The following is a 21,626-nucleotide window of genomic DNA, read 5'->3' on the forward strand; positions in this document are numbered from 1 at the left end:
GATATAGTGAGGTAACACTTAGCTAACTTAAATGAACTTAAATCTCTAGGTCCAGATGAATTACATCCTAGGATACTAAAGGAAGCAGCGGAGGTAATTGCTGAACCACTTGCCATAATCTTTGAAAATTCCTGAAGAACAGGAGAAGTCCCAGAAGATTGGAAAAGGACACGTGTTGTCCCTATCTTCAAAAAAAGGGAAGAAGGTGGATCCAGGAAACTACAGGCCTGTGAGCCTGACTTCTATACCAGAAAAGATCTTTGAACAAATTATTAAACAGCATGTATGCAAGTACAAATAAAAATTGAGTTATTAACCAGAGCCAGCATGGGTTTGTAACAAACAAGTCATGTCAGAATAATCTAATTTTCTTCTATGACAGAATTACCGACTGGGTTGATCAGGAAAATGCGTAGATATAGTATTTATTGACCTCTACTCTTCCTTAGTCAGACCTTATCTGGAATATTATGTCCAGTTCTGGTCACCCCAATTTAGAAAAAAAGACATTGATAAACTGGAGCAAGTTCAGAGAAGAGCTACCAGGATGTTAAGTAGTCTGCAAATCATGTCCTATGAGGAACGGTTAAAGGATCTGGGAATATTTAGCTTGCAAAAAAGAAGGCTGAGAGGAGACTAAATAGCTGTCTACAAATATCTGAAGGCTTGTCACACTGCAGAGGGATCAGCCCTATTCTCATTTTCACAAGGAGAGACTAGAAGCAATGGGATGAAACTGAAAGGGAAGAGTTAGAATAGCTATTAGAAAAAACTTTCTGACAGTGAGGGTGATCAATGAGTGGAACAGGTTACAACGGGAGGTGGTAAGTTCTCTTTTACTGTAAGTGTTCAAACAAAGGCTTGATAAATATCTCTCTGGGATGATTTAGTGAATCCTGCACTGAGCAGGGCGTTGGACCAGATGACCCTGGAGGTCCCTTTCAACTCTACCATTCTATGCCTGAGTAGACCTCATGGGCACTCACCCGAGCGCCATGGCCTCTTCAATCAGCTAATATGTGGGGGTTTTGAGTGGCGGACCTCGACAATTAACTACTGATAACTTATCTTGGAGATAATCATCAATAGTTTAGTCCCAGAAACCCCTTTAAGTGGCTCTAAGAGGGGAGTCTGAAAAAGCTGATCTTCTGAGGCCAACTGACCGAATACTTTTGCCATTTCATTCTATTGATTAGTGGGTCTCAGAATCCAGATCCCACCAGTCATTTTTACTGATATGTTATGCTAAAAGTTTAAAATTACGGTAACATTTTTCTAGAAACATACAGTAATCTAAAACATTTCATGATACAACACCTGCCCCACTACTGTACAATTCATGGCATGGATGGACAATTGCCATTTGCTCTCTAACATAAAACATTTAACATTTTAATCCATTTGAACTTAAAATGTTAATAATGATATTAGTTACCTTTCATAACTGTACTACAGTGCATACCTGTTCAGTAAGTCACTATCGGTCATGATGCTGTTACACAGGAGGGATAGTCGTTCTGTTATAATGGCTGCAGAGCAGGCTGGAGATTGCTCACACCGCCCGCCTCCATTCACACTAAACGGGCCTTCGTTCAAAGATTGAGCGACTCCTGTTTACACGGGTCCATAATCGCTTGTTTTTTTAAGCGAGCTAAAAACAAAGCAACTCCGATAAATGAGAGATGTGTCATTCAGCGCCCTGTTGGCTGCCACTTCTACACAAAACGACGATCTTCTAAATTCGCTGTTTCCAGTAATAATTCAGGTAATAACTGTCCTGTTATAGGTGACTTTAGTTAGCCACTACAGATACTTCACAACTACCAAATACAAATGAAATACGTTTCTTAACAAACTGAATAGCAGCCTGTAAAAGTCTTCTGTAAGTTCAGCTACAGCTCGATGCCGCCACCATGTGGTATAACAGTTGATAGCGGCATCACTCACAAACTTGTCCCAATGATAAACTTAGATAAAAACGATTTCATTCAGAATATTCCTATCAACTCTATTACACAAAACTAAGTAGGAAATTTACTAAAACCAGCAAATTTAAGCTGGTCTTAATCCAAATTATCTTGGAGTAATATGCACCAAATTTGTTAAGGGGTACACATCTCTTAGTAAATCTGGCATAGCATTTAGCTGCACACGTGCCTGAAAAGTAAAGCTACGCCAGCTATGATAAGTAAAGAACTTTTCTCACATTTTTTATGGCACATGGACTGGATAAGTGTGGTCAATTTGAACAGCTCAGACCCCCAACAATCCCAAAACAATACTGATGCCCAATCCATGTTTAGGAGATGAAGCGGCCACACATGAGCAGTCATTTATCATTGAAGTGAATGGGAGTAACGGAAACAGCTAAGTGCGCGGCCACTGCTTTATGACATAATCGATCATTTTTCATATGTCATAAAAGCATTTCAAAATTATATATATACGGTATATATATATATATATATATATACATACACACACACACACACACACTCGCCAAAAGCAGCAATGGAGCTGCTCTATATAATATAGCTGCTGCTTGGTTGTCCTACTACAGGGACCTTGCTATCTCTATTCACCACATTCCTGGAGAAGAAAGTGAATTTATAGTAACATAGTATGTTAGGCTGAATGGAGGTAATGTCCATCCAATTCAGCCTGTTTCCACCCCCCTTGTTGATCCAGAGGAAGGCAAAAAAAAAACAATGAAGCAGAAGCCAATTTAGCCCATGTGGGGAAAAAATTCCTTTCCAACTCCATAATGGCAGTCAGAATAATCCCTGGATCAACGTTTTGAAAGTTCCTACCTAACTACAAGACCTGGATTAACAACCCCGCTGGTTATTTAATGTCTATATCCTATATCACAGCGCTCTAGAAAGACGTATAGTTCCCTCTTAAACTCCTCTATGGATGTTGCCATCACCATGTCCTCAGGCAGAGAGTTCCACAGTCTCACTGCTCTTACAGTAAAGAACCCCCTTCTGTATTGGTGATGAAACCTTTGTTCCTCCAGATGTAGATGATGCCCTCTTGTTACCAACGCAGTCCTGCGTATAAACAGATCATGGGAGAGATCCTTGTATTGTCCCCTAATGTATTTATACATAGTTATTTGATCGCCCCTTAGCCGTCTTTTTTCCAGGGTGAATAATCCCAATTTCGATAGCCTCTCCGGGTATTCCAGTCCTCTCATTCCGTTTATTAATTTAGTCGCCCTTCTTTGAACTCCCTCCAGCACTGTAACATCTTTCCTGAGCACCGGTGACCAGAACTGTGCGCAGTATTCCATGTGAGGCCTGACAAGTGCCTTATATAGTGGGAGGATGATGTTCTCGTCCTTCGCCCCTATACCTCTTTTAATAATCCACGGGACTTCATTTGCTTTTGCAGCAGCTGACTGGCATTGATTTCTCCAGTTAAGTCTACAGTCCACTTGTACCCCCAGGTCTTTTTCCATATCTCTTTTCCCTAGCAGTACCCCATTTAGTGTATATTGGTGACATCCGTTTCTCCTGCCCATGTACATAGCCTTACATTTATCAACATTGAACTTCATTTGCCATTTTTCTACCCAAGCCCCCAGCTTGTCTAGGTCCTTTTGTATAATTGTATAATTTTGTATCATCTGCAAATATCGATATTTGGCTATCAGTTCATTTTCAGTCCGTCTATCAGGTCATTGGTAAATATATATTGAACAGAATGGGGCCTAGTACTGAACCCTGTGGCACCCCACTAGTGACCGTGGCCCAATCATAGTATGAACCATTTATTACCACCCTCTGCTTTCTATCTCTGAGCCAGTTCTTTACCCAGATACACACATTTTCACCCAGTCCCTGCTGTATCATTTTATATATCAACCTGTTATGCGGCACGGTGTCAAATGCTTTAGAAAATCCAGCTATACGAAATCAATAGACTCTCCCAGGTCCAGCCTAAAACTTACTTCATCGTAGAAGCTGATCAAATTGGTCTGACATGATCGACCCCTCATGAACCCGTGCTGGTGAGGAGTTGTACAGTTGTTTTCCTTGGAGGTATTCCAGAATGGCATCTCTCAGAAACCCCTCAAATATTTCTCCAATTATTGAAGTGAGACTTACCGGCCTGTAGTTACCAGGCTCCCTTCTTGACCCCTTTTTGTATATTGAAACCACATTGGCAATGCGCCAATTCAGTTGTACAACCCCGGGGCTTTGATAGTGTCCCTAAATATAAGAAAAAGCGGTCTATCTATCACGTCACTTAGTTCCCTTAGAACCCTTGGGTGTATTCCATCTGGGTCCGGCGATTTGTCGATTTTAATCTTTTTTATCTGGTTCTGCACTTCCTCCTGGGTTAGGCAGGTGATATTTTGCGGGGTGTTCGTTTTATCCCCTGCATCTTGTGTGACATTTCTTTTTCCTTCATGAATACACTAGAGGAATGTGCCCAGACCCAAGCATGTTGGTGTAAATAGCAGAATGCACGGGCCTCAAAATCTGCTCCAGATTGGCAATTGTTTAAAAAATCCCAAATAAAAGGGGTCGTACAGTGTCCAGGTAAAAAAAATATGTATGTGTCCAGTTATTTTTTTGTCAAAAGCTTTCACAGTTTATTATGACTGTGATAATTATGGTTTAATAGGTTACATTACTTCTGGTAACATGTTCCCATCACAATACAGAGCTCTAGACATACAATACATTATGTTTTCCTGATTTGTCAATACAAATGTTGGCTAAAAAACTCAGGTCATCAAATTTGGATCTGTTCTCAGCGAAAAATACAGTGTGTTGTGGGACGAATTTTTTTTTCATGGTGTCTGGAATTTTAGACCTTATTCTGGGTATTTTGTGCCGCTGATTCCTAAAATACCATCCATTTCACTGTAGGAGCTCTAGTTTTTGAGATATTCCTGATGTCATTATCTATTTTTATTATACTTACTTTATTTTCCCGCCGGCATTTGCTTACTATTAGTACATATGGTACATATCGCCACCACTGCACATCACACTAGGGTTGATGAAACAATGTGTAAAGACATTGATAAGATATGGAATGTGTTTCAGCTACAAATGTAGAAGATTTCCTACGATGAGCATGGAGAAGCTAGAAGCAGGTAAATTCGATGGACCACAAATACGGGAACTCATGAAAGACCGGCATTTCCAAGATTCAGTGGACAACCGTGAGGTGCAGCGCAGTCGTTGTTATGTAGAGTTGTAAAGCATTCCCTTGGGAACTATAAAGCCACTAACTCCGGTGAACTTGTGGAGAGTACGCTCACCTCTGTTCCTGAACACTTGGGTGTAGCATGAGCATCAAAGTGTACAATCTGCAGTCATTTTGGATGGATTTCCAGGTTGTCTTAGTGATGTAAGTGATGAACAGGGGAAATAAGGACTGTGGAAGAACAGGACTGCGGACGATGGGATATACATATGATGGCTGACTACTGGTGACCGTGGAAGAACAGTACTGCGGATGATGGGATACACATATGATGGCAGACTACTGGTGACCATGGAAGAACAGTACTGCGAGCGATGGGATACACATATGATGGCGGACTACTAGTGACCATGGAAGAACAGGACTGCGAATGATAAAATACACATATGATGGTGGACCACTGGTGACCATGGAAGAACAGGACTGCGAATGATAAGATACACATATGATGGCTGACTACTGGTGACCGTGGAAGAACATGACTGCAGACGATGGGATACTTATATGATGGCCAACTACTGGTGACCGTGGAAGAACAGGACTGTGGATGATGGGATACATATGATGGCCGACTACTGGTGACCATGGGAGAACAGTACTGCAGATGATGGGATACACATATGATGGTGGACTACTGGTGACCATGGAAGAACAGTACTGCAGACGATGGGATACTCATATGATGGCCGACTACTGGTGACCATGGAAGAAGAGGACTGCAGACGATGGGATACGCATATGATGGCCGACTACTGGTGACCATGAAAGAACAGGACTGCAGATGATGGGATACACATATGATGGCCGACTACTGGTGACCGTGAAAGAACAGTACTGCGGATGATGGGATACACATATGATATTCAAGAAAAAATTGTATCCATCCCACCTTTGTTGGTTTCTGCTCCCTGTTCCTTTCAGCAGGCGTGCTTCACAAGACTTAATCAGTCACCGGTTTCTTTGGCTTCCTTATGCAAGTAAATTTCAAAGTCGGGATGCTGCTTGTGTTTCAAGTTTCCTGCTTTATTAATAAAATGTTTATTAATAAAGCAGGAAAATTGAAACACAAGCAGCATCTCGACTTTGAAATACACATATGATGGCTGACTACTGGTGACCGTGGAAGAACAGTACTGCGAGCGATGGGATACACATATGATGGCGGACTACTGGTGACCATGGAAGAACAGGACTGCGGACGATGCGATACACATATGATGGCGGACTGCTGGTGACCATGGAAGAACAGCACTGCGAGCGATGGGATACACATCTGATGGCGGACTACTAGTGACCATGGAAGAACAGGACTGCGGTGATGGGATACACATATGATGGCTGACTACTGGTGACCATGGAAGAACAGTACTGCGAGCGATGGGATGCACATATGATGGCGGACTACTACTGAAGTGACCATGGAAGAACAGGAGTGTGGACGATGGGATACGCATATGATGGCAGACTACTACTGAAGTGACCATGGAAGAACAGGAGTGTGGACGATGGGATACGCATATGATGGCAGACGATGGGATACGCATATGATGGCAGACTACTACCGTAGTGACCATGGAAGAACAGGAGTGTGGACGATGGGATACGCATATGATGGCAGACTACTGGTGACCGCGGAAGAAGAGGACTGCACATGATTTTTTTTTTGACATACGACCCATTGCAGTTGTGACAACCATTGGTTACCTTCAACAACCTGGACAAATGGTCATAAATATGGGTAAAACAATCCATGTGTATGTACAAATCCAAAAGGCTGCTTTCACATCTTCCGCTTGCGAAATTCCTGGCCAAACAGATCCGTTCTATTACAGAACCGAACAGCGCAGAATGGACTCCACTAACAAAAATTGGGTGTTTGGTTTCCTCTCAGCTGTCCGGCATTTAAATGGACAAAAAAGCGCTGAATCCAGCGGATTTCACCTCTTCCACTGTTACATGCAGATTTTGATGCGGATATATGCCAAAATCCACAGCGAATTGTCGTTGAAGAAATTATGTTATGCATGGAGGTCCCCTTACGGCATGTTCACACAGGAAGGATTTGCTGTAGAAGATTCACGGAAGGTGGCGAGTTCTCCTTCTATGGAAGTCTTGAATCAGCGGCTGGGATGATTTACTGATCCTGCACTGAGCAGGGGAGGTTGGACTCGATAACCCTTGAGGCCCTTCCAACTCTACAATTCTATGAAAGTCAGCATCAAAACCTGGATTTTGAAGTCGTTTTTAACACCGATTATGGTGCGGAATTCACCCCCTCATCCCAGAAGACGTGGATTCTGCAGCATATTTGATGCCAACACTGACTCCGCATGTCAATTCTCGCACAGAATTTGTGCTGATTTTTTTTGCAACATGTGGAAGAGATTTTGAAACTCTCATCCACTTTGCTGCTACTCTTTTAAGAGCCCATATGGAAGATCCACAGCAAATGCGACCCATGTCAACATGCCCTTAGATTATTTCACATATAGAGTAAAAGCCACTGATTTTACACAGCAGAACTGTCTGCAGAAAATCTGCACAATTTAAAATGCAAGCCATGTGGATAAAATTTAAACGAAATCGATGAGAAAAATGAAAGGAAAGAAAAATATTTCTGTAGCATGCCAATCGCTATTTACATAATGGCCACTAGGTGGCGCTATTGTAATTAGGAAGGGCATCACTCCACTCACCTGTAGAACACAAGACTGCAAGAAGAATCTAACATTACATGGGTATTCTAAAGCTTGACTTTTATCACCTATCCACAGTATAGGTAATAAAAGCCTTATCAGTAGGGGGTCTCACTACTGACACCCCCATGATTCAGAGAACACGGGTTCCGTGTCCCACAGCAGCTGAGCTCCATTCATTTTAATCAGGCTGATGGAATTCGCAAAGTACAAGCACTCCGCTATCTCCAGCAGTCCTACTGAAGATGAATGGAGTCGTTCATTCAATCTCTTTCACACCGTAGGCGGTGAGCGAGCCGGCAATAAGGAGAAAAGCAAGAGAGGGAGACACGGGACCCCTGTTCTAAGCATCCCTACCAATCACATTTTTATCACCTATGTTATGGATAGGTAAGAAAAGTCAATTTTGTGAATACCCCTTTTAAATATATTGCTGTTCGAACAGATATTTTAGAGTTGATGTATGGTTGTGTTTATGGATCTATTAAGCATTAAGGATAGCAAACACTATAAGATATCTAAATGTGTAACATTGAACCTCACTGTCAGGAAATATGACAACCATTTTTTATTTATACGGCCACTAACTTTTCAAACCTTTGCTTATAAGATGGCCAGTGTGATAAATGGCAAAACTGCTATGTATTTTATTTACCTGAATTGACTTTTTTTTTTGCTTAAAAAGCACTTTAAAATGATGGCCTCTAGGGGTCTCCCCTCCTCCTGTTTTGCTGTCCACGGTCTGCTCTAAAATGATTGACAGGCGAGCAGGACACGAGTCACTGCATGTAAGTATTCCCTTATAATATACCTTTATGGAAATTCATTAAAATGCTCACAAATACTATACATACATATAATAAAAGGATAAGCATAAATGACATGCATATATAAAGTGGAAAGGCATTGCAGATGTATCAATCCCACACATATAAACAGCAGGAGAAAATAAAAAACACCATGTACTCATTCAGCACAGGGCCTATTGGATAATATTAATACGTTCTCCGCATATCTACAACAGGAGCGGTGTGGCTGGGAGCTTTGATGCATGATGACAACTCTACCTGCACTCTCCACAACCAGCACCCTGCCGACTGTGGGGCGATCGTCCTGATAAGGACGTCACCAAGGACGTCACCTATTCTGTGCCTATTACAGCCTACTCACATATCTGTTATCTATGCATGGCCCATTACATTTCCTCCAGAATAATAGCTACTGAAATCATCAGGAGACTTAAACAGAATTGAGGCATAAACAGGATAGCCTCTCGATAGGACGATATCCAGATAGTGACTAATTAACCTCCATAGCAGGCGGGAAATATACACGTCACTTAATTACACCTATTGCATAGTATCAAGCAGTCACAACATGCCGCTATCATGACCAAGAGGCATTACCCCATTATAAAGGGCCCTTATTGGTTCTATTCCATTGTAGCTTCATGCATGCGCCTCTTCAAGGACTCACGCATGCACTCATACCAACGCTCGCCATAGAAGATCCACACATGAGCTTGTATGTGCGCAAGCACTATAAAACTTCACGCATACAATCATATCAGTAACCAGTATAAGAATTTATATATGCGCATGCACTTGTATATATGCTGCCAAAAAATGTAATATATAGAGGATTACGCATGTGTCGGTACCAATCCTCACCATGGAGACAAAATACAATTTTACCTATGATAAAGGGGTGTCACTATAATCAAATATATTCCAACGCCTTAACAAAACTGCAACCTCTGAGGTCTGCGCTGAAAGCTGCCGCTCAGCGCATTGAGTGTTGCGCTAATTAGTCTGCATGTTCTAATTTAATAATGGGCGGACTACATAGCAGTGCTGCTCAATGTACTACAGCGGGGACTTCCAGCGCTTAGTTTATAGGGCTAAAGGTAGGTGACAGTGTCTTTTTAAATTGGCGAATTGTGAACAAATCAATACCATTAGACATCTGTTGTGAGATATGTGTACATTAATGAGGTATACACATGGGGGTATATCACTAACACTAATTAATGCATACACAGCCATCATTAAAATCCACTGTGATGGTGAAGGAGTTCTGTCATCTGGATAACACTGCAGTTAGGAGTAATTGGTGTCACAATAAACTTTGCCTCAGTGGGAGACAGGGTGAGAGGCTATGAGACACCTAGGACCCTACTCATCCGTAGAAACAGTAAGCTCCCTCTTATGGTGGATGCAGGTAACATAGTATGTAAGGCCAAAAAAAAAGACACATGTCCATCCAGTTCAGCCTATTACCCCCTGATGTTGATCCAGAGAAAGGCAAAAAAAACCTAGGTAGAAGACAATTTTTCCCATTTAAGGGAAATAATTCCCTTCTGACTCCGGAGTAATCCCTGGATCAACAGCCCTATACCCTAGGTACTAGTTTTTATATTTGACTCAGAAAACCGGAGCTCTGACTAGAATTAAGTTAATAAATATATAGTAAGATTATATATAATATAAATATATAAACAAAACTATATTTGATGGCGGACTTTCATTTTAAGACCAGCTATTTGACAGAACTTAGCAGTTACCAGCTCAAGAACAAAGACCTGGATCTTACCTGCACTGGTCGCCCATCTTCTTGTCCAATCATATTTCTCCACTCAAGCAGGGATCGCTGAACACTTTCGAGTCCGGTCTCCCACAGCCTAACGGTGCCTCCCATATCCACAGAAACAACTCCGCTGCTTCCCAGTGGGGCCAGTAAAACGTCGCTGTCTGTTATTTTAGACAACCAAGATGTATAGGGAGACAACGATGACGCTCTGTAAGACACAAAATAGCAATGTAACATGACTGATGGCCCCACTACAAATAACTATGGGGGTTAAACCTTATTCTGTGGTGCACTGGTAGGGACCGACGGTCACATCCTTGTTAGTCAGGATTCACACACAAGGGCACACAGAAGGTTGAGATTGAAAATAAAAAATGAGCAGGACCCATGGCCTTGATGGTAGACCAGGGTATATGATAAGCGCATCAAGGTGTTCACCTTCACCTTACATGTACGTCTGAATGTTGAGTGTTGTCCTCCTTCCTTTTTTGCTCCATTAGAGATTGGCGAATAAATCGTCCCAATCTCAACATTCTGTGTGCCCTAGTGTGAATGTTTTTAGCAAAATTAGGAATACAATTTAGCATTTTAATTTGTCTATTCTGTGAACGGTTCCTTATTAAGTGAATGATTTATATTTTCTGTTCTGTTCTTTTATTTTTGTGCATAATAGGGATTTTTTTTATTGGGTTATGTTACGTTTTGGATATTGTCTTTTTGTTGGGATGTAGCTATTGTCTTTTGGACAGCTTTCATACCAGTGCGGTCCTGGGCTCCTTTTTGTGGCCTATTTTGCATATTCCAGGACTGCCATTCATAAAATCGCTGTGCAACGTAGGGATATATCACCTACTAAGTGATATATTACACATTTCTTATCACCACTAGTAGTACTGATTTATGGGATAAGAAATGAAATGACTGTTATACTTTCAATCAGATACCATGAATGATGGGATAGCATGCTTCATGTTAGGTTTATTATGTTGATCCATGTAGCTGCAGGAAGAGCAGGACTTTAAGAGCAGAATCACCACTTGAAGGCTCTAAGATGGGAAAATGCATTTATTAAGACTTTTGGACTACTGAACATAAGTAAAATAATTACTAGCCCATGGGGAAAAATATAACAGGATGATCAGTGTGTCATACATGCCCATACTACTGTGCACTGCATTCTGGAATTTGGAACAGAATATAACAAGGGGGTATCCAAAAGAAACAGGAATTCATTTATTAAAACAATTTATTTATTTTTACATTTTGAAACTTCAGTCCCCTTTAACCCCTTGAGTGTCGGGTTTCTTACCCCCCTGTCAGACCTACCAGGGCAAGTTTTTTAAATGGGCCAATCATTTAATTTCAACTAATTTTGCAGTCGCGTTCCAAGACCCATAACTTTTTCATTTTTCCATTGACACGGCCATATGAGGGCTTGTTTTTTGCGGGACAAGTTGTACTTTTTTGATAGCATCATGTTTGGGTATATATAATGTATTGCATAACTTTTGTAAACAGATTTGTAGGGAGATTGGGGGAAAAAAGAAATTCTGCCATTTGTTTTTTTGATTACATTTCTACGGCGTTCAGCGTGTGGAATAAATAATGTGATATCATTATTCTCTGAGTCACACAATCCCGGCGATACCAAGTTTATACAGTTTATGTTTTGCTATTTTTGTACATTTAAAACATTTTTTTTCTTAAAGATTTGTTTTTGTGTCGCCACATTCCAAGAGCCGTATCATTTTAATTTTGCATTACGAGAGCCATAGAAGGGCTTGTTTTTTGTGGGGTGAACTCTAATCTTCATTTATCTAATTTTTAGGAACACGTAAAATTTTGATCGCTTTTTATTCCGTTTTCTCTAGTGGCAAGATTAACAAAATCTGTAATTTTATTTTTATTTTTCATTGCATTATCTGAGCATTATAAATAATATATTAAAGTAATTCTACAGGCCAGTACGATTATGCCAATACCAAATTGTAATAGTTTTTGTCTTTTTTGCGACTTTTTCACAGTTTTAAAAAAAAATAATAAAAGCTTAAATCACCCTCCTTTTGTCATATCTATAATAAAAAATCTAAATCATAAAAGAAAAATACATATTTGGTATTGCCGCGTCTGTAAAAGTCCGATCTATCAAAGGAGCACCTTATCTGCCCCACAAGGTGAACGTAGTCTGAAAAAAAATAGAAGGAAGACGCACTGAAAGATGGTGGAATGTCTTTTTTTTTTTTTTCATTTCACTGCACTTAGAATTTTGTAAAAGTTTTTCAGTACATTATATGGTACTTTAAATAGCACCACTGAAAAATACAACTCGTCCCGCAAAAAACAAGCCCTCATTTGAAGCAATATGTTTTTCCAAATGTTTTTTCTACTGCTCAAAACATTTTTTTAACCCCTCAAGGACGCGACCCTCTTCTCCCCCCCCCATTTTCGTTTTTTCCTCCCCCCTTTAAAAATCTTAACTCTTTGTGTATCCATTGATGTTGCTGTATGAGGGCTTGTTTTTTACAGGACGAGTTGTATTTTTCAATGTTACTGTTTAATGTACCATGTAATGTGCTAAAAACTTTTTTCAAATTCTAAGTGGTAAGAAATGAAATTAAAAAAAAAAAGAACATTCCACCATCTTTTGATGCGTCTTGTTTCTAAGGCGCACAAACTGCAACAAAAATGACCTGATAACTTTTTAACAATTCTATGGGTCAGTACGATTACTACAATATCAAACCTTTTTTTTTTTGCTGCACTATTTTTATTTTTTTTCAAAGACATTTAATTTTTTCAAATTATTTTCTGACGCCATCTTCTGCGCAAAATAACTTTTTAATGTTTCCATCGACATAGTTGTAAAAGGGCTCATTTTTTTGCAAGACGTCCTGTAGTTTACATTGGTACCATTTTGGAATACATATGACTTTTGGATTGCTTTTTCTTGCATTTTTTCTGGTAGACAGAGTGACCAAAAAAGTGCATTTCTAGTGGTGTTAATTTTTTTCTTCTGACGACGTTCACCATGCGGGGTAAATAATGTGCTACTTTGATAGATCAGACTTTTACGGACGTGGTGATATCAAATATGTATTTTTGTTTTATGATTTAGATTCTTTTATTATACATATGGCAAAAGGGGGGTGATTTAAACCTTTACTTTTTTATTTTAATTTACAATTAGTAAAACTTTATTGATCTTATTTTTACTTTCTTTTTAGCCCCCCTAAGGGACAACAACTTGCGATGCTTTGATCGCTCCTGCAGTATGATCTAATGCTACAGCATTACATCATACTGTGATCGGGCAGGCAATCTATCAAGCCACCCCACGGGCATGCCTTGATAGGCAGTCTGCTAAGATAGCCTTGGGGCCTTTCAGAAGGCCCCCAGCTGCCATGACACCCGCACGGCTACCTCCGATCTCATCGTGGGGGGGTTGGGGGGGGGGGCGTATGGGACCCCCGAACATCATTCTGGGGATTTAAATGCTGCTGTCACAATTAACAGCGGCACTTAAAGGGTTAATAGTGCCAATCAGCCGCGCGGCTGATTGCAGCTATTGCCCGTGAGTGTCACCTGTAATAAACAGCCGGCGCCCACACTGTCTGAAGAGAGCTCGCCCTCTCTGGAGGACAACAGGCCTGCAGTGTTGGCTCTACAGGGGAGGGGACAAGTAAGTTCTGCTACTTTTACAGTTTCCATTTTCTTGATCCATTTAAAGCAAATTGTAACACACCTGAACATCATCCTTAAAAGTTTTGTTTCAAAGTACTTCACAGAGTTTTTTGCATCTATTTAACTGAATTCTGTATTGTTCAACAATATCACTAATGTTATGAAGACCACTGATTTCCTTATGACAGGTTGGAGTGTGACTGGTTGCCTGTTCACACAGTCGGCACAGAATCTGCCACCAGGGGCTGCTGATCCTACATCAACAAGACAGAAGACAGTGTGCTGTTCGTATGTGCTCTGCCCAGATGCCATACAAAGCACAGCCTCTGCTCCAATGCACCATACATTGACCAGCTGTATAAGAGTTGACACCACAGACTCGTCCTAGGAGTCTAGTAAATATCTGGTAAATTGCAGCTGATCTGGCAGGGATATTGCTTTATTCTGCAGCACTGGCTGCAGGCTTTATGAAATGCTACTGTAGATTTAAGAAATTATGTACCTAAGAAATCCTGTACTTTATAGAGCAGGGTCTCCCAAAGTGTGCTCTGCGAGGACCTTGGGGATCCACGAGCGATTGTCAGGGGCTCCAAAGGAGGGTCTAGGTTCCCACTATACTCACCGCTGTAGTGGTGTCCTGACAGCCTGTGCTGGGGAACACAACGTCCAGGAACTGGGGTTGGCATAGCAATGCGGATCAAATAAGCTGACTCCGGTTATGTAATTCGCGTTGCTATGCCGACCGCAGGTCCAGGACATTCATTTGCTCAGAACAGCCTGTCCGTTGGGTAAAGCTGGGCCTGCATCACACTGGTGAGGGCAATATCAGGCCGTGATTCACAGCCCGATATCTCCCTCGCAATCCCCTGAAGGGATTTCCCAGCCGCTTCTGAAGGGATTCTCCACGGGTCTGAATAATTCCCCAGCATGGCTGTCACAGCTGCAGCAGGGGACCGTGATGTTCTCCCATTGTTTTCAATGGCGCTGACACTGCTGCTGCCAGTCCCATTGAAAACAATGGATAGTATTGCAAAAAGAAAGGACAAGCTGCGATCTTTTTCCACACAGCATCACAGGAGTGAAAACATCGCAAATGAGAATGAAGCCATTGAAAATCATTGGTTTTATAATACAGTGTTTTCACTCACTCTAGCATCACAAGAGAATTGCGCGATTTTCTCGCCAGTGTGAAGGCCCCTTAGGTTGGTTTTGAATGGGGTGAGAAAATAGTGCAAGTACAAATCTGAAACCCACTCATTTGAATGGGTTCATTGACATTAGCGATGTTTTCCTGTATGGCACCGCAGCATGACCTATCTTCCTGCGATATCACCCAAAAATCTGTAGAAAACCCGTGCGAATATTGATATGCGGTACAGGATTTAATGTTAGTTTTAAATATATATATATATATATATATATATATATATATATATATGCGCCCATCCAGCGCTCCAGCATTCCTCCCTTCTTTATTTTTTTAACAGTCCCGTCCTTTTTATAACAGCGGAGGTAAAAATCAAATGTTGTGATAAGCCCCGCCCCTAATCTATCACCTGACCACACCCTCTGTCCCACTTCGGGGCTCTACGAGAAACTTTTGCTTCAAAAAGGGCTCCATAGCTGAAAAAGTTTGGGAGTCACTGTTATAGAGCATGGATCTGTTATTTCCATTAGTTTAATGAGGCAGTGTGTTACATGTAAGTGATGATGCAGGCTATAAGTGCACATGATTCTTCTTGTTCATAATGACATGTCTCCTGGCCGGAGATGAAGCTAGACAAGAAACCAATGGCTTCAGGGTGTGAACTAGAGGAAGAACATTTATAAGAGACTGTCAAGTGTACTTGTCTTACTCAGGGAAAGATGATGCTCAGACAAAGATTTGGGTCATTCCAGGAAAAAGCTATTTGGTTCTACAGTGATAGTGAAGCATTCATCAAGCAGGTAATAATCCAAAGGCTATGGAAGATCATTACTATGTGGGAGAAAAAACACATTTGCACCTATGTATAGTATCTATTTTCAACACTGCGTTTACTGCGGTTTCAGCAGCATGGTCATGCATTTTTTACAACATTTTGGCTGCGTTTTCAGCCAAGGATACTGAAAAAAAAGTCAATACTCACCTAGCTGGCGCTGTCTAGCTCCCTCCCGTTGCTCTCCAGAGCTCCTGGCACTTGTCATCGCCGACAGAGAATCTTTTGCTAGTGACGGAATTTAAAGACCCCGCCTCCAGCAAGAGATTGCTCAGATTGGCTGAGCCTGCTGAGTTTCAGCAGGCTCAGCCGAGCACAGCTATTTATTGAATGGCTGAGATTGGTGCATCTAGTGCCGACTCTGATTGGCGGAGCCAACGCTTCTGAACCAATCAGCGCAATCTCTCGCTGGGAGGTGGGGATTTCAATCACCGTCACTAGCAATACATGCTTTGTCGGCTTGACAAGTGCCCAGCAGCCTGCCTGGAGCTCTGGAAAGTCCCGGATGACAGCAGTAGGTGAGTATTCCTTTTTTCTCTTAGGCAGTACATCTAGCGCTTGCATCTGTACATCTGACAAAAACAAGGTACCAAGTTATGCCAGGTTTTCAACAGCACTGAAACCGCTGCCCATTCATTTTAATGGGCGACGCAGGGCTGAAAACGGCCAAGGATACAACATGCATCGGTGTTAAAGACGCTGCGTTTTGACGCTTGAGTGAATAGCCCCGCTGAAATTAATGGGAGCGTTGTGGAGCGTTGTACAGCGTTTAGTGCAGCGCTGAAAAGGCATCGTAAAATGTTGTCTAATAACGTCTGTGTGAGGGAGGCCTTAGAAGTGCCAGATTACAGCTAGCTTTTTTCTGGAGCCTAATTCACATTTCACATCACTAATTGTCACCATAATTATTATCTACAGGTCCAAAATAAAAATACAATAATAGCGGCTCATCACTTCTCAATATGCTGCAGGCTGGCTGGGAAAGGGGAAATTACTAAAAACTGAATGACTGACTGAGAGACACCCTAAATATTTGGCTGTAAAGCTGTGGCAGGAGGTCCTAAAGGTGATCCCATCTATGTTCAATCAACGACTCGCCCCCAATCTTCTACCTTAGAGATAAACACCCACAAACCAATCCAATATAAAACCATGGCCACCAAAATACATACACTATAACAGCTACAAGGAAAACAACCATCTCAGGCAGATACTATAGATCAATTTACTTAAACCTTGCAGTCCTCATTAGCCCATGAAACCCATCCTGCCTTGCAAGTGGTTTTCTGATTTGCCACCTAATACAGATGCTAACATGACTACACGTCTCCATGATATGCATCCATGCCACTTCTTGCACCAAACATAGCCTGACGTATGTTATGCACACAATATGGTGTTGTTTACTAGATTTTAGTAAAATACTAGATTTTACTTCTTATCCCCACTGCTTGCACTAAGTCTGTGTTTGTATAACCTCAGACTTAAAGGGAATCTGTCACCACCTTTATGCTGCCTTCTATGAGGACAGTAGGGGGTGGTCATAGGCACGCTGATTCTAGTGATATGTTTGTTATATGTATCTATGGCATAGTTTGTCAGAAACTTACATCTTATCAGTACCAGTGCACACATGGAGGACTACAGGAAGTAGTCCATTATATTCATGAGCTGCAGACTAGCCCTGCTCACCCTGTCCTCCAGCTACTGCCTGGCAGCTGTCCGCCTATTACTATGCATATAGAGATGACTGTCAATCAGTGGCTAGAGAATGGGGTGGGCAGGGTTAGCCTAAAGCTCATCAATATCAAGAACTACTTCCTGTAGTCCTCTATTTGCATACTGATAAAAACGGGAATTTTTTCTTACCGATAATTCCCTTTCTGGAAGACATCATGACAGCATACGCTGGAGGTTGCTCACCTGCTGACCTGAAGGGACAGGAAGAGGCAGAGTATAAAAAGAACCTCCCCTCCACCAACACCAGTGCGTTCCAAATGACCACAGTGACCAGCTATTTAACCAGAAGGTGTGTTTTTATTGACATCACACACCTCAGAAGTCAAAGCATACACATTACCTCATGTGTTGGACAAACTAGGGTAACCATGTTGGTAAGGGGGGGGAAAAGCCCGTATGCTGTCATGATGTCTTCCAGAAAGGGAATTATCGGTAAGAAAAAATTCCCGTTTTCCCCATGACATCATGACAGCATACGCTGGAGGAATACCAAATAAGTGGCATGGGCTTTTTAGGGAGGGATTACGGCTTGGAGCACCTTCCTACCGAGGGATGCGTCCTGACTATATTTAAAGTCCAGCCTATAATGTTTAATGAAAGTATGGCCTGAAGTCCATGTGGCTGCGTTACAGATTTGCTCAATCGACGCGTGCGCTCTCTCTGCCCAAGAGGAAGCCACCGCTCTCGTTGAGTGGGCCTTCAATCCTTCTGGAGGGGGGATGCCCTTGGCCTTGTAAGCCTCCTGGATGGCTCTCCTGAGCCACCTGGCGATCGCATCTTTAGAAGCGGCCTTTCCTTTGGCCTGCCCCTGAAATTGAACGAAAAGTTTGTCAGACTTCCTGAAACTTTCCGTTGCCTCAAGGTACGCTAGTACCGCTCTTTTTACGTCTATATTGTGGAGCTTTTGTTCTTTTCCATTTTTGAAATTTTGGCAAAAGGGTGGAATAACTATTGGTTGGCCCTTGTGGAAATCTGACAATACTTTAGGCTGGAAGGACGGGTCTAAAGAAAAAACTATTTTGTCTGGGTGGATAGTCATATATGGGGCCCTTCGTGAGAGGGCCTGGATTTCCCCCACGCGTCTGGCCGACGTAACTGCCACAAGCAGGGCTACCTTGTACGTCAGCCAGGCGATGGATAGATCCGTAATCGGTTCGAATGGGGGGGGTCGCAGAAGGCCTGAAGGACTATGGTCAGATCCCAGGGTGGTGCCGTGGGCCGTGTGAATGGATGTAATCTGCTCGCCCCTCTAAGAAATCTCCTAATCCACCTGTGCTCCGCCAGCGCGAGATCGAAGAATGCCCCCAAGGCCGCAATTTGGACTTTGAGGGTATTCGGACTCAAACCTTTATCCAGGCCCGCCTGGAGAAAATCTAAGATTTTACGGACGTCTGGCTGGTCCAGCTGCTGGATGTCCTGGCCTAACCACTCCGAAAATTTTTTCCAGACTTTGGAGTAGATTTTGTGTGTCGAGGGTTTAAGGCTCTCGCTAATGGTGGAAATAACATTAGGGGAAAGACCCTTCCCTAGGAACTTTACCCGCTCAAGCTCAAGGCCGTAAGCCTGAACTTGTGAACTTCCGGGTAAAGAAGAGGGCCCTGCGACAGTAGGTCCGTTCTTGTTGGAAGGTGGAAGGGCTCTCCCACTGACAGGGATCTCAGGAGGGGGAACCACGGTCTTTTGGGCCAATATGGTTCTACAAAAATTACTGTTAGGGTTGACTGCAGTAACTTCCTTAGCAGGAGCGGGATTAGTGGTAGAGGGGGAAAGGCATACGCTAGGTCCCAATCCCAGGGGTGAGAGAGAGCGTCCGTGCCCAAGGCCTGTTTCTCTGCGCCTCTGGAAAAGAAAAGCCGGCATTTGGTGTTTGCGCTTGACGCAAAGAGGTCTACTTCTGGTACCCCCCACTTCTCCACAAGAAGGCTGAACACCTCTGGATGGAGTTCCTACTCTCCTGGGTCCACTTTCCTTCTGCTTAAAAAGTCCGCGGCTGAGTTCTCGGCTCCTTTTATATGAAAGGCCGATAGGGACTTTGTTGTGCCTTCCGCCCATTGAAGGATCCGCCCCGCCAGTCGTTGTAGTGGAGGATTCCTGGTGGTACCCTGGTGGCGAATGAGTGATACGGTTGTCATATTATCTGAGAAGATCCTCACATGCTTCGCCACTAACCGTGTTTGCAGGCTACGCAGGGATTTCCATACCGCTTTAAGCTCCCTAAAGTTCGATGAGCTAGCTTTCTCATGAACGTCCCAGGCCCCCTGTACATAACCGCCTTCAAAGTGGGCCCCCCACCCTTTGGCGCTGGCATCGGTCGTGATTATTACTGCCGGATCCAAATTCCAATCGGATGCCTGAGACAGGTTGTCTGACGACACCCACCAACGAAGTGAAGCTCTGGCTTCCGCAGAAATAGGGATTGTCTGATCAAGCGAAGCCTGCAACTTGTCCCAATTCTGGAGAATTAGTGACTGGAATCCGCGACTATGGAACTGGGCCCAGGGGACCACGCCGATGCACGAAGTCATTAGTCCCAGGATCCGCATTGCGTCTCTTATCGTTACCCTATGTTTTTTATAGAGGTTGGAACATTCCTCTATGATAAGATGTTTTCTTAGGGGAGGAAGGGACGAATTTTGTAGACTGGAATCCAGGATGACACCCAGGAATTTCTTCCTGGTTTCTGGCTCCATGTTGGATTTTGACTCGTTAATAATCCAGCCAAGCTCCTTAAATAATTGCAATGTGGACTCCAAGTGTGATCTCAGAGTAGACGGGGAATCTGCCACCAATAGGAAGTCGTCCAAGTAGGGGATGATCATGACACCCTGATTTCGTAAGAAGGCCACCATTTCTATCACGACCTTGGAAAAAATTCGCGGAGCCGAGGAGATTCCAAATGGGAGGCAGACGAACTGAAAGTGGCAGATTTCCCCCTCCACCCCCAGCGCAAACCTCAGGAACTTTTGTGAGTTGGCGTAAATAGGGATGTGAAAATAGGCATCCTTAAGGTCTATTGTAGCCATTACGTTATCTCTGGCAATTAGAGGAGTTGCAGTTCTAATGGTTTCCATTTTGAATTTCCTATATTCAATGAATCTATTCAGTTGTTTGAGATTGATAATGGTGCGGTGGGAGCCATCTGGTTTGGGAACCAGAAAGAGGGGGGAATAGAAACCTTTTCCCTGTTCCTTCTTGGGGACCGGGATAACCGCGCCGGGACCCTGCAGGTTCCGTACGCCCTCCAACAGAGCCTGTTCTAGGCCTAGAGACTGGGTTGGGGTTATCATAAATCTGTCCGGGGGGCGGGATAGTAGCTCGATCCTGTACCCCTCCGCCACTAGGTGCAGTACCCACTCGTTAGTTGTAATACTACGCCAGCTATTGGAACAGCGAGCCAGTCTACCCCCTACCGGGCCCGAAAGTATGGGCTGAGGGACAAAAGTTAAAGTCTTACCCCTTCCGCCCTTCGGATAAGACCATCTTCCGGTCTTCCCCTTCCCAGCGTACGTGGACGAGGGATGAGGAGTGAAGGGTCTCTTGGGTGGTCTGGTGGCAGGCAGTCCGTGACTCTTGTCAGCTGCTTTCTCCAGCAGACGATCCAGGTCTGGTCCAAATATGCGCCCGCCCCGGAACGGTAGGGTACATAGCCTATTTTTGGAAGCCGAGTCCCCCGACCACTCTTTTACCCACACTGCCCTTCTGGCGGTGTTCGATA

General features: G+C 42.9%; 1 protein-coding gene across 1 annotated transcript in view; it reads right to left on the bottom strand.

The window, feature by feature from the left end:
* The window catches only part of VWA8 (von Willebrand factor A domain containing 8), a 292,087-nt gene that overhangs the window by 70,031 nt on the left and 200,430 nt on the right, over positions 1-21,626 (bottom strand). The window contains exon 38 of the mRNA XM_066581651.1: positions 10,515-10,719. Within this exon, the coding sequence (XP_066437748.1) occupies positions 10,515-10,719 (205 nt within the window). The remainder of the gene's footprint in view (positions 1-10,514; positions 10,720-21,626) is intronic.

This window comes from Eleutherodactylus coqui, chromosome 1, assembly GCF_035609145.1.
Source record: "Eleutherodactylus coqui strain aEleCoq1 chromosome 1, aEleCoq1.hap1, whole genome shotgun sequence".
Lineage (NCBI taxonomy): Eukaryota > Metazoa > Chordata > Amphibia > Anura > Eleutherodactylidae > Eleutherodactylus > Eleutherodactylus coqui.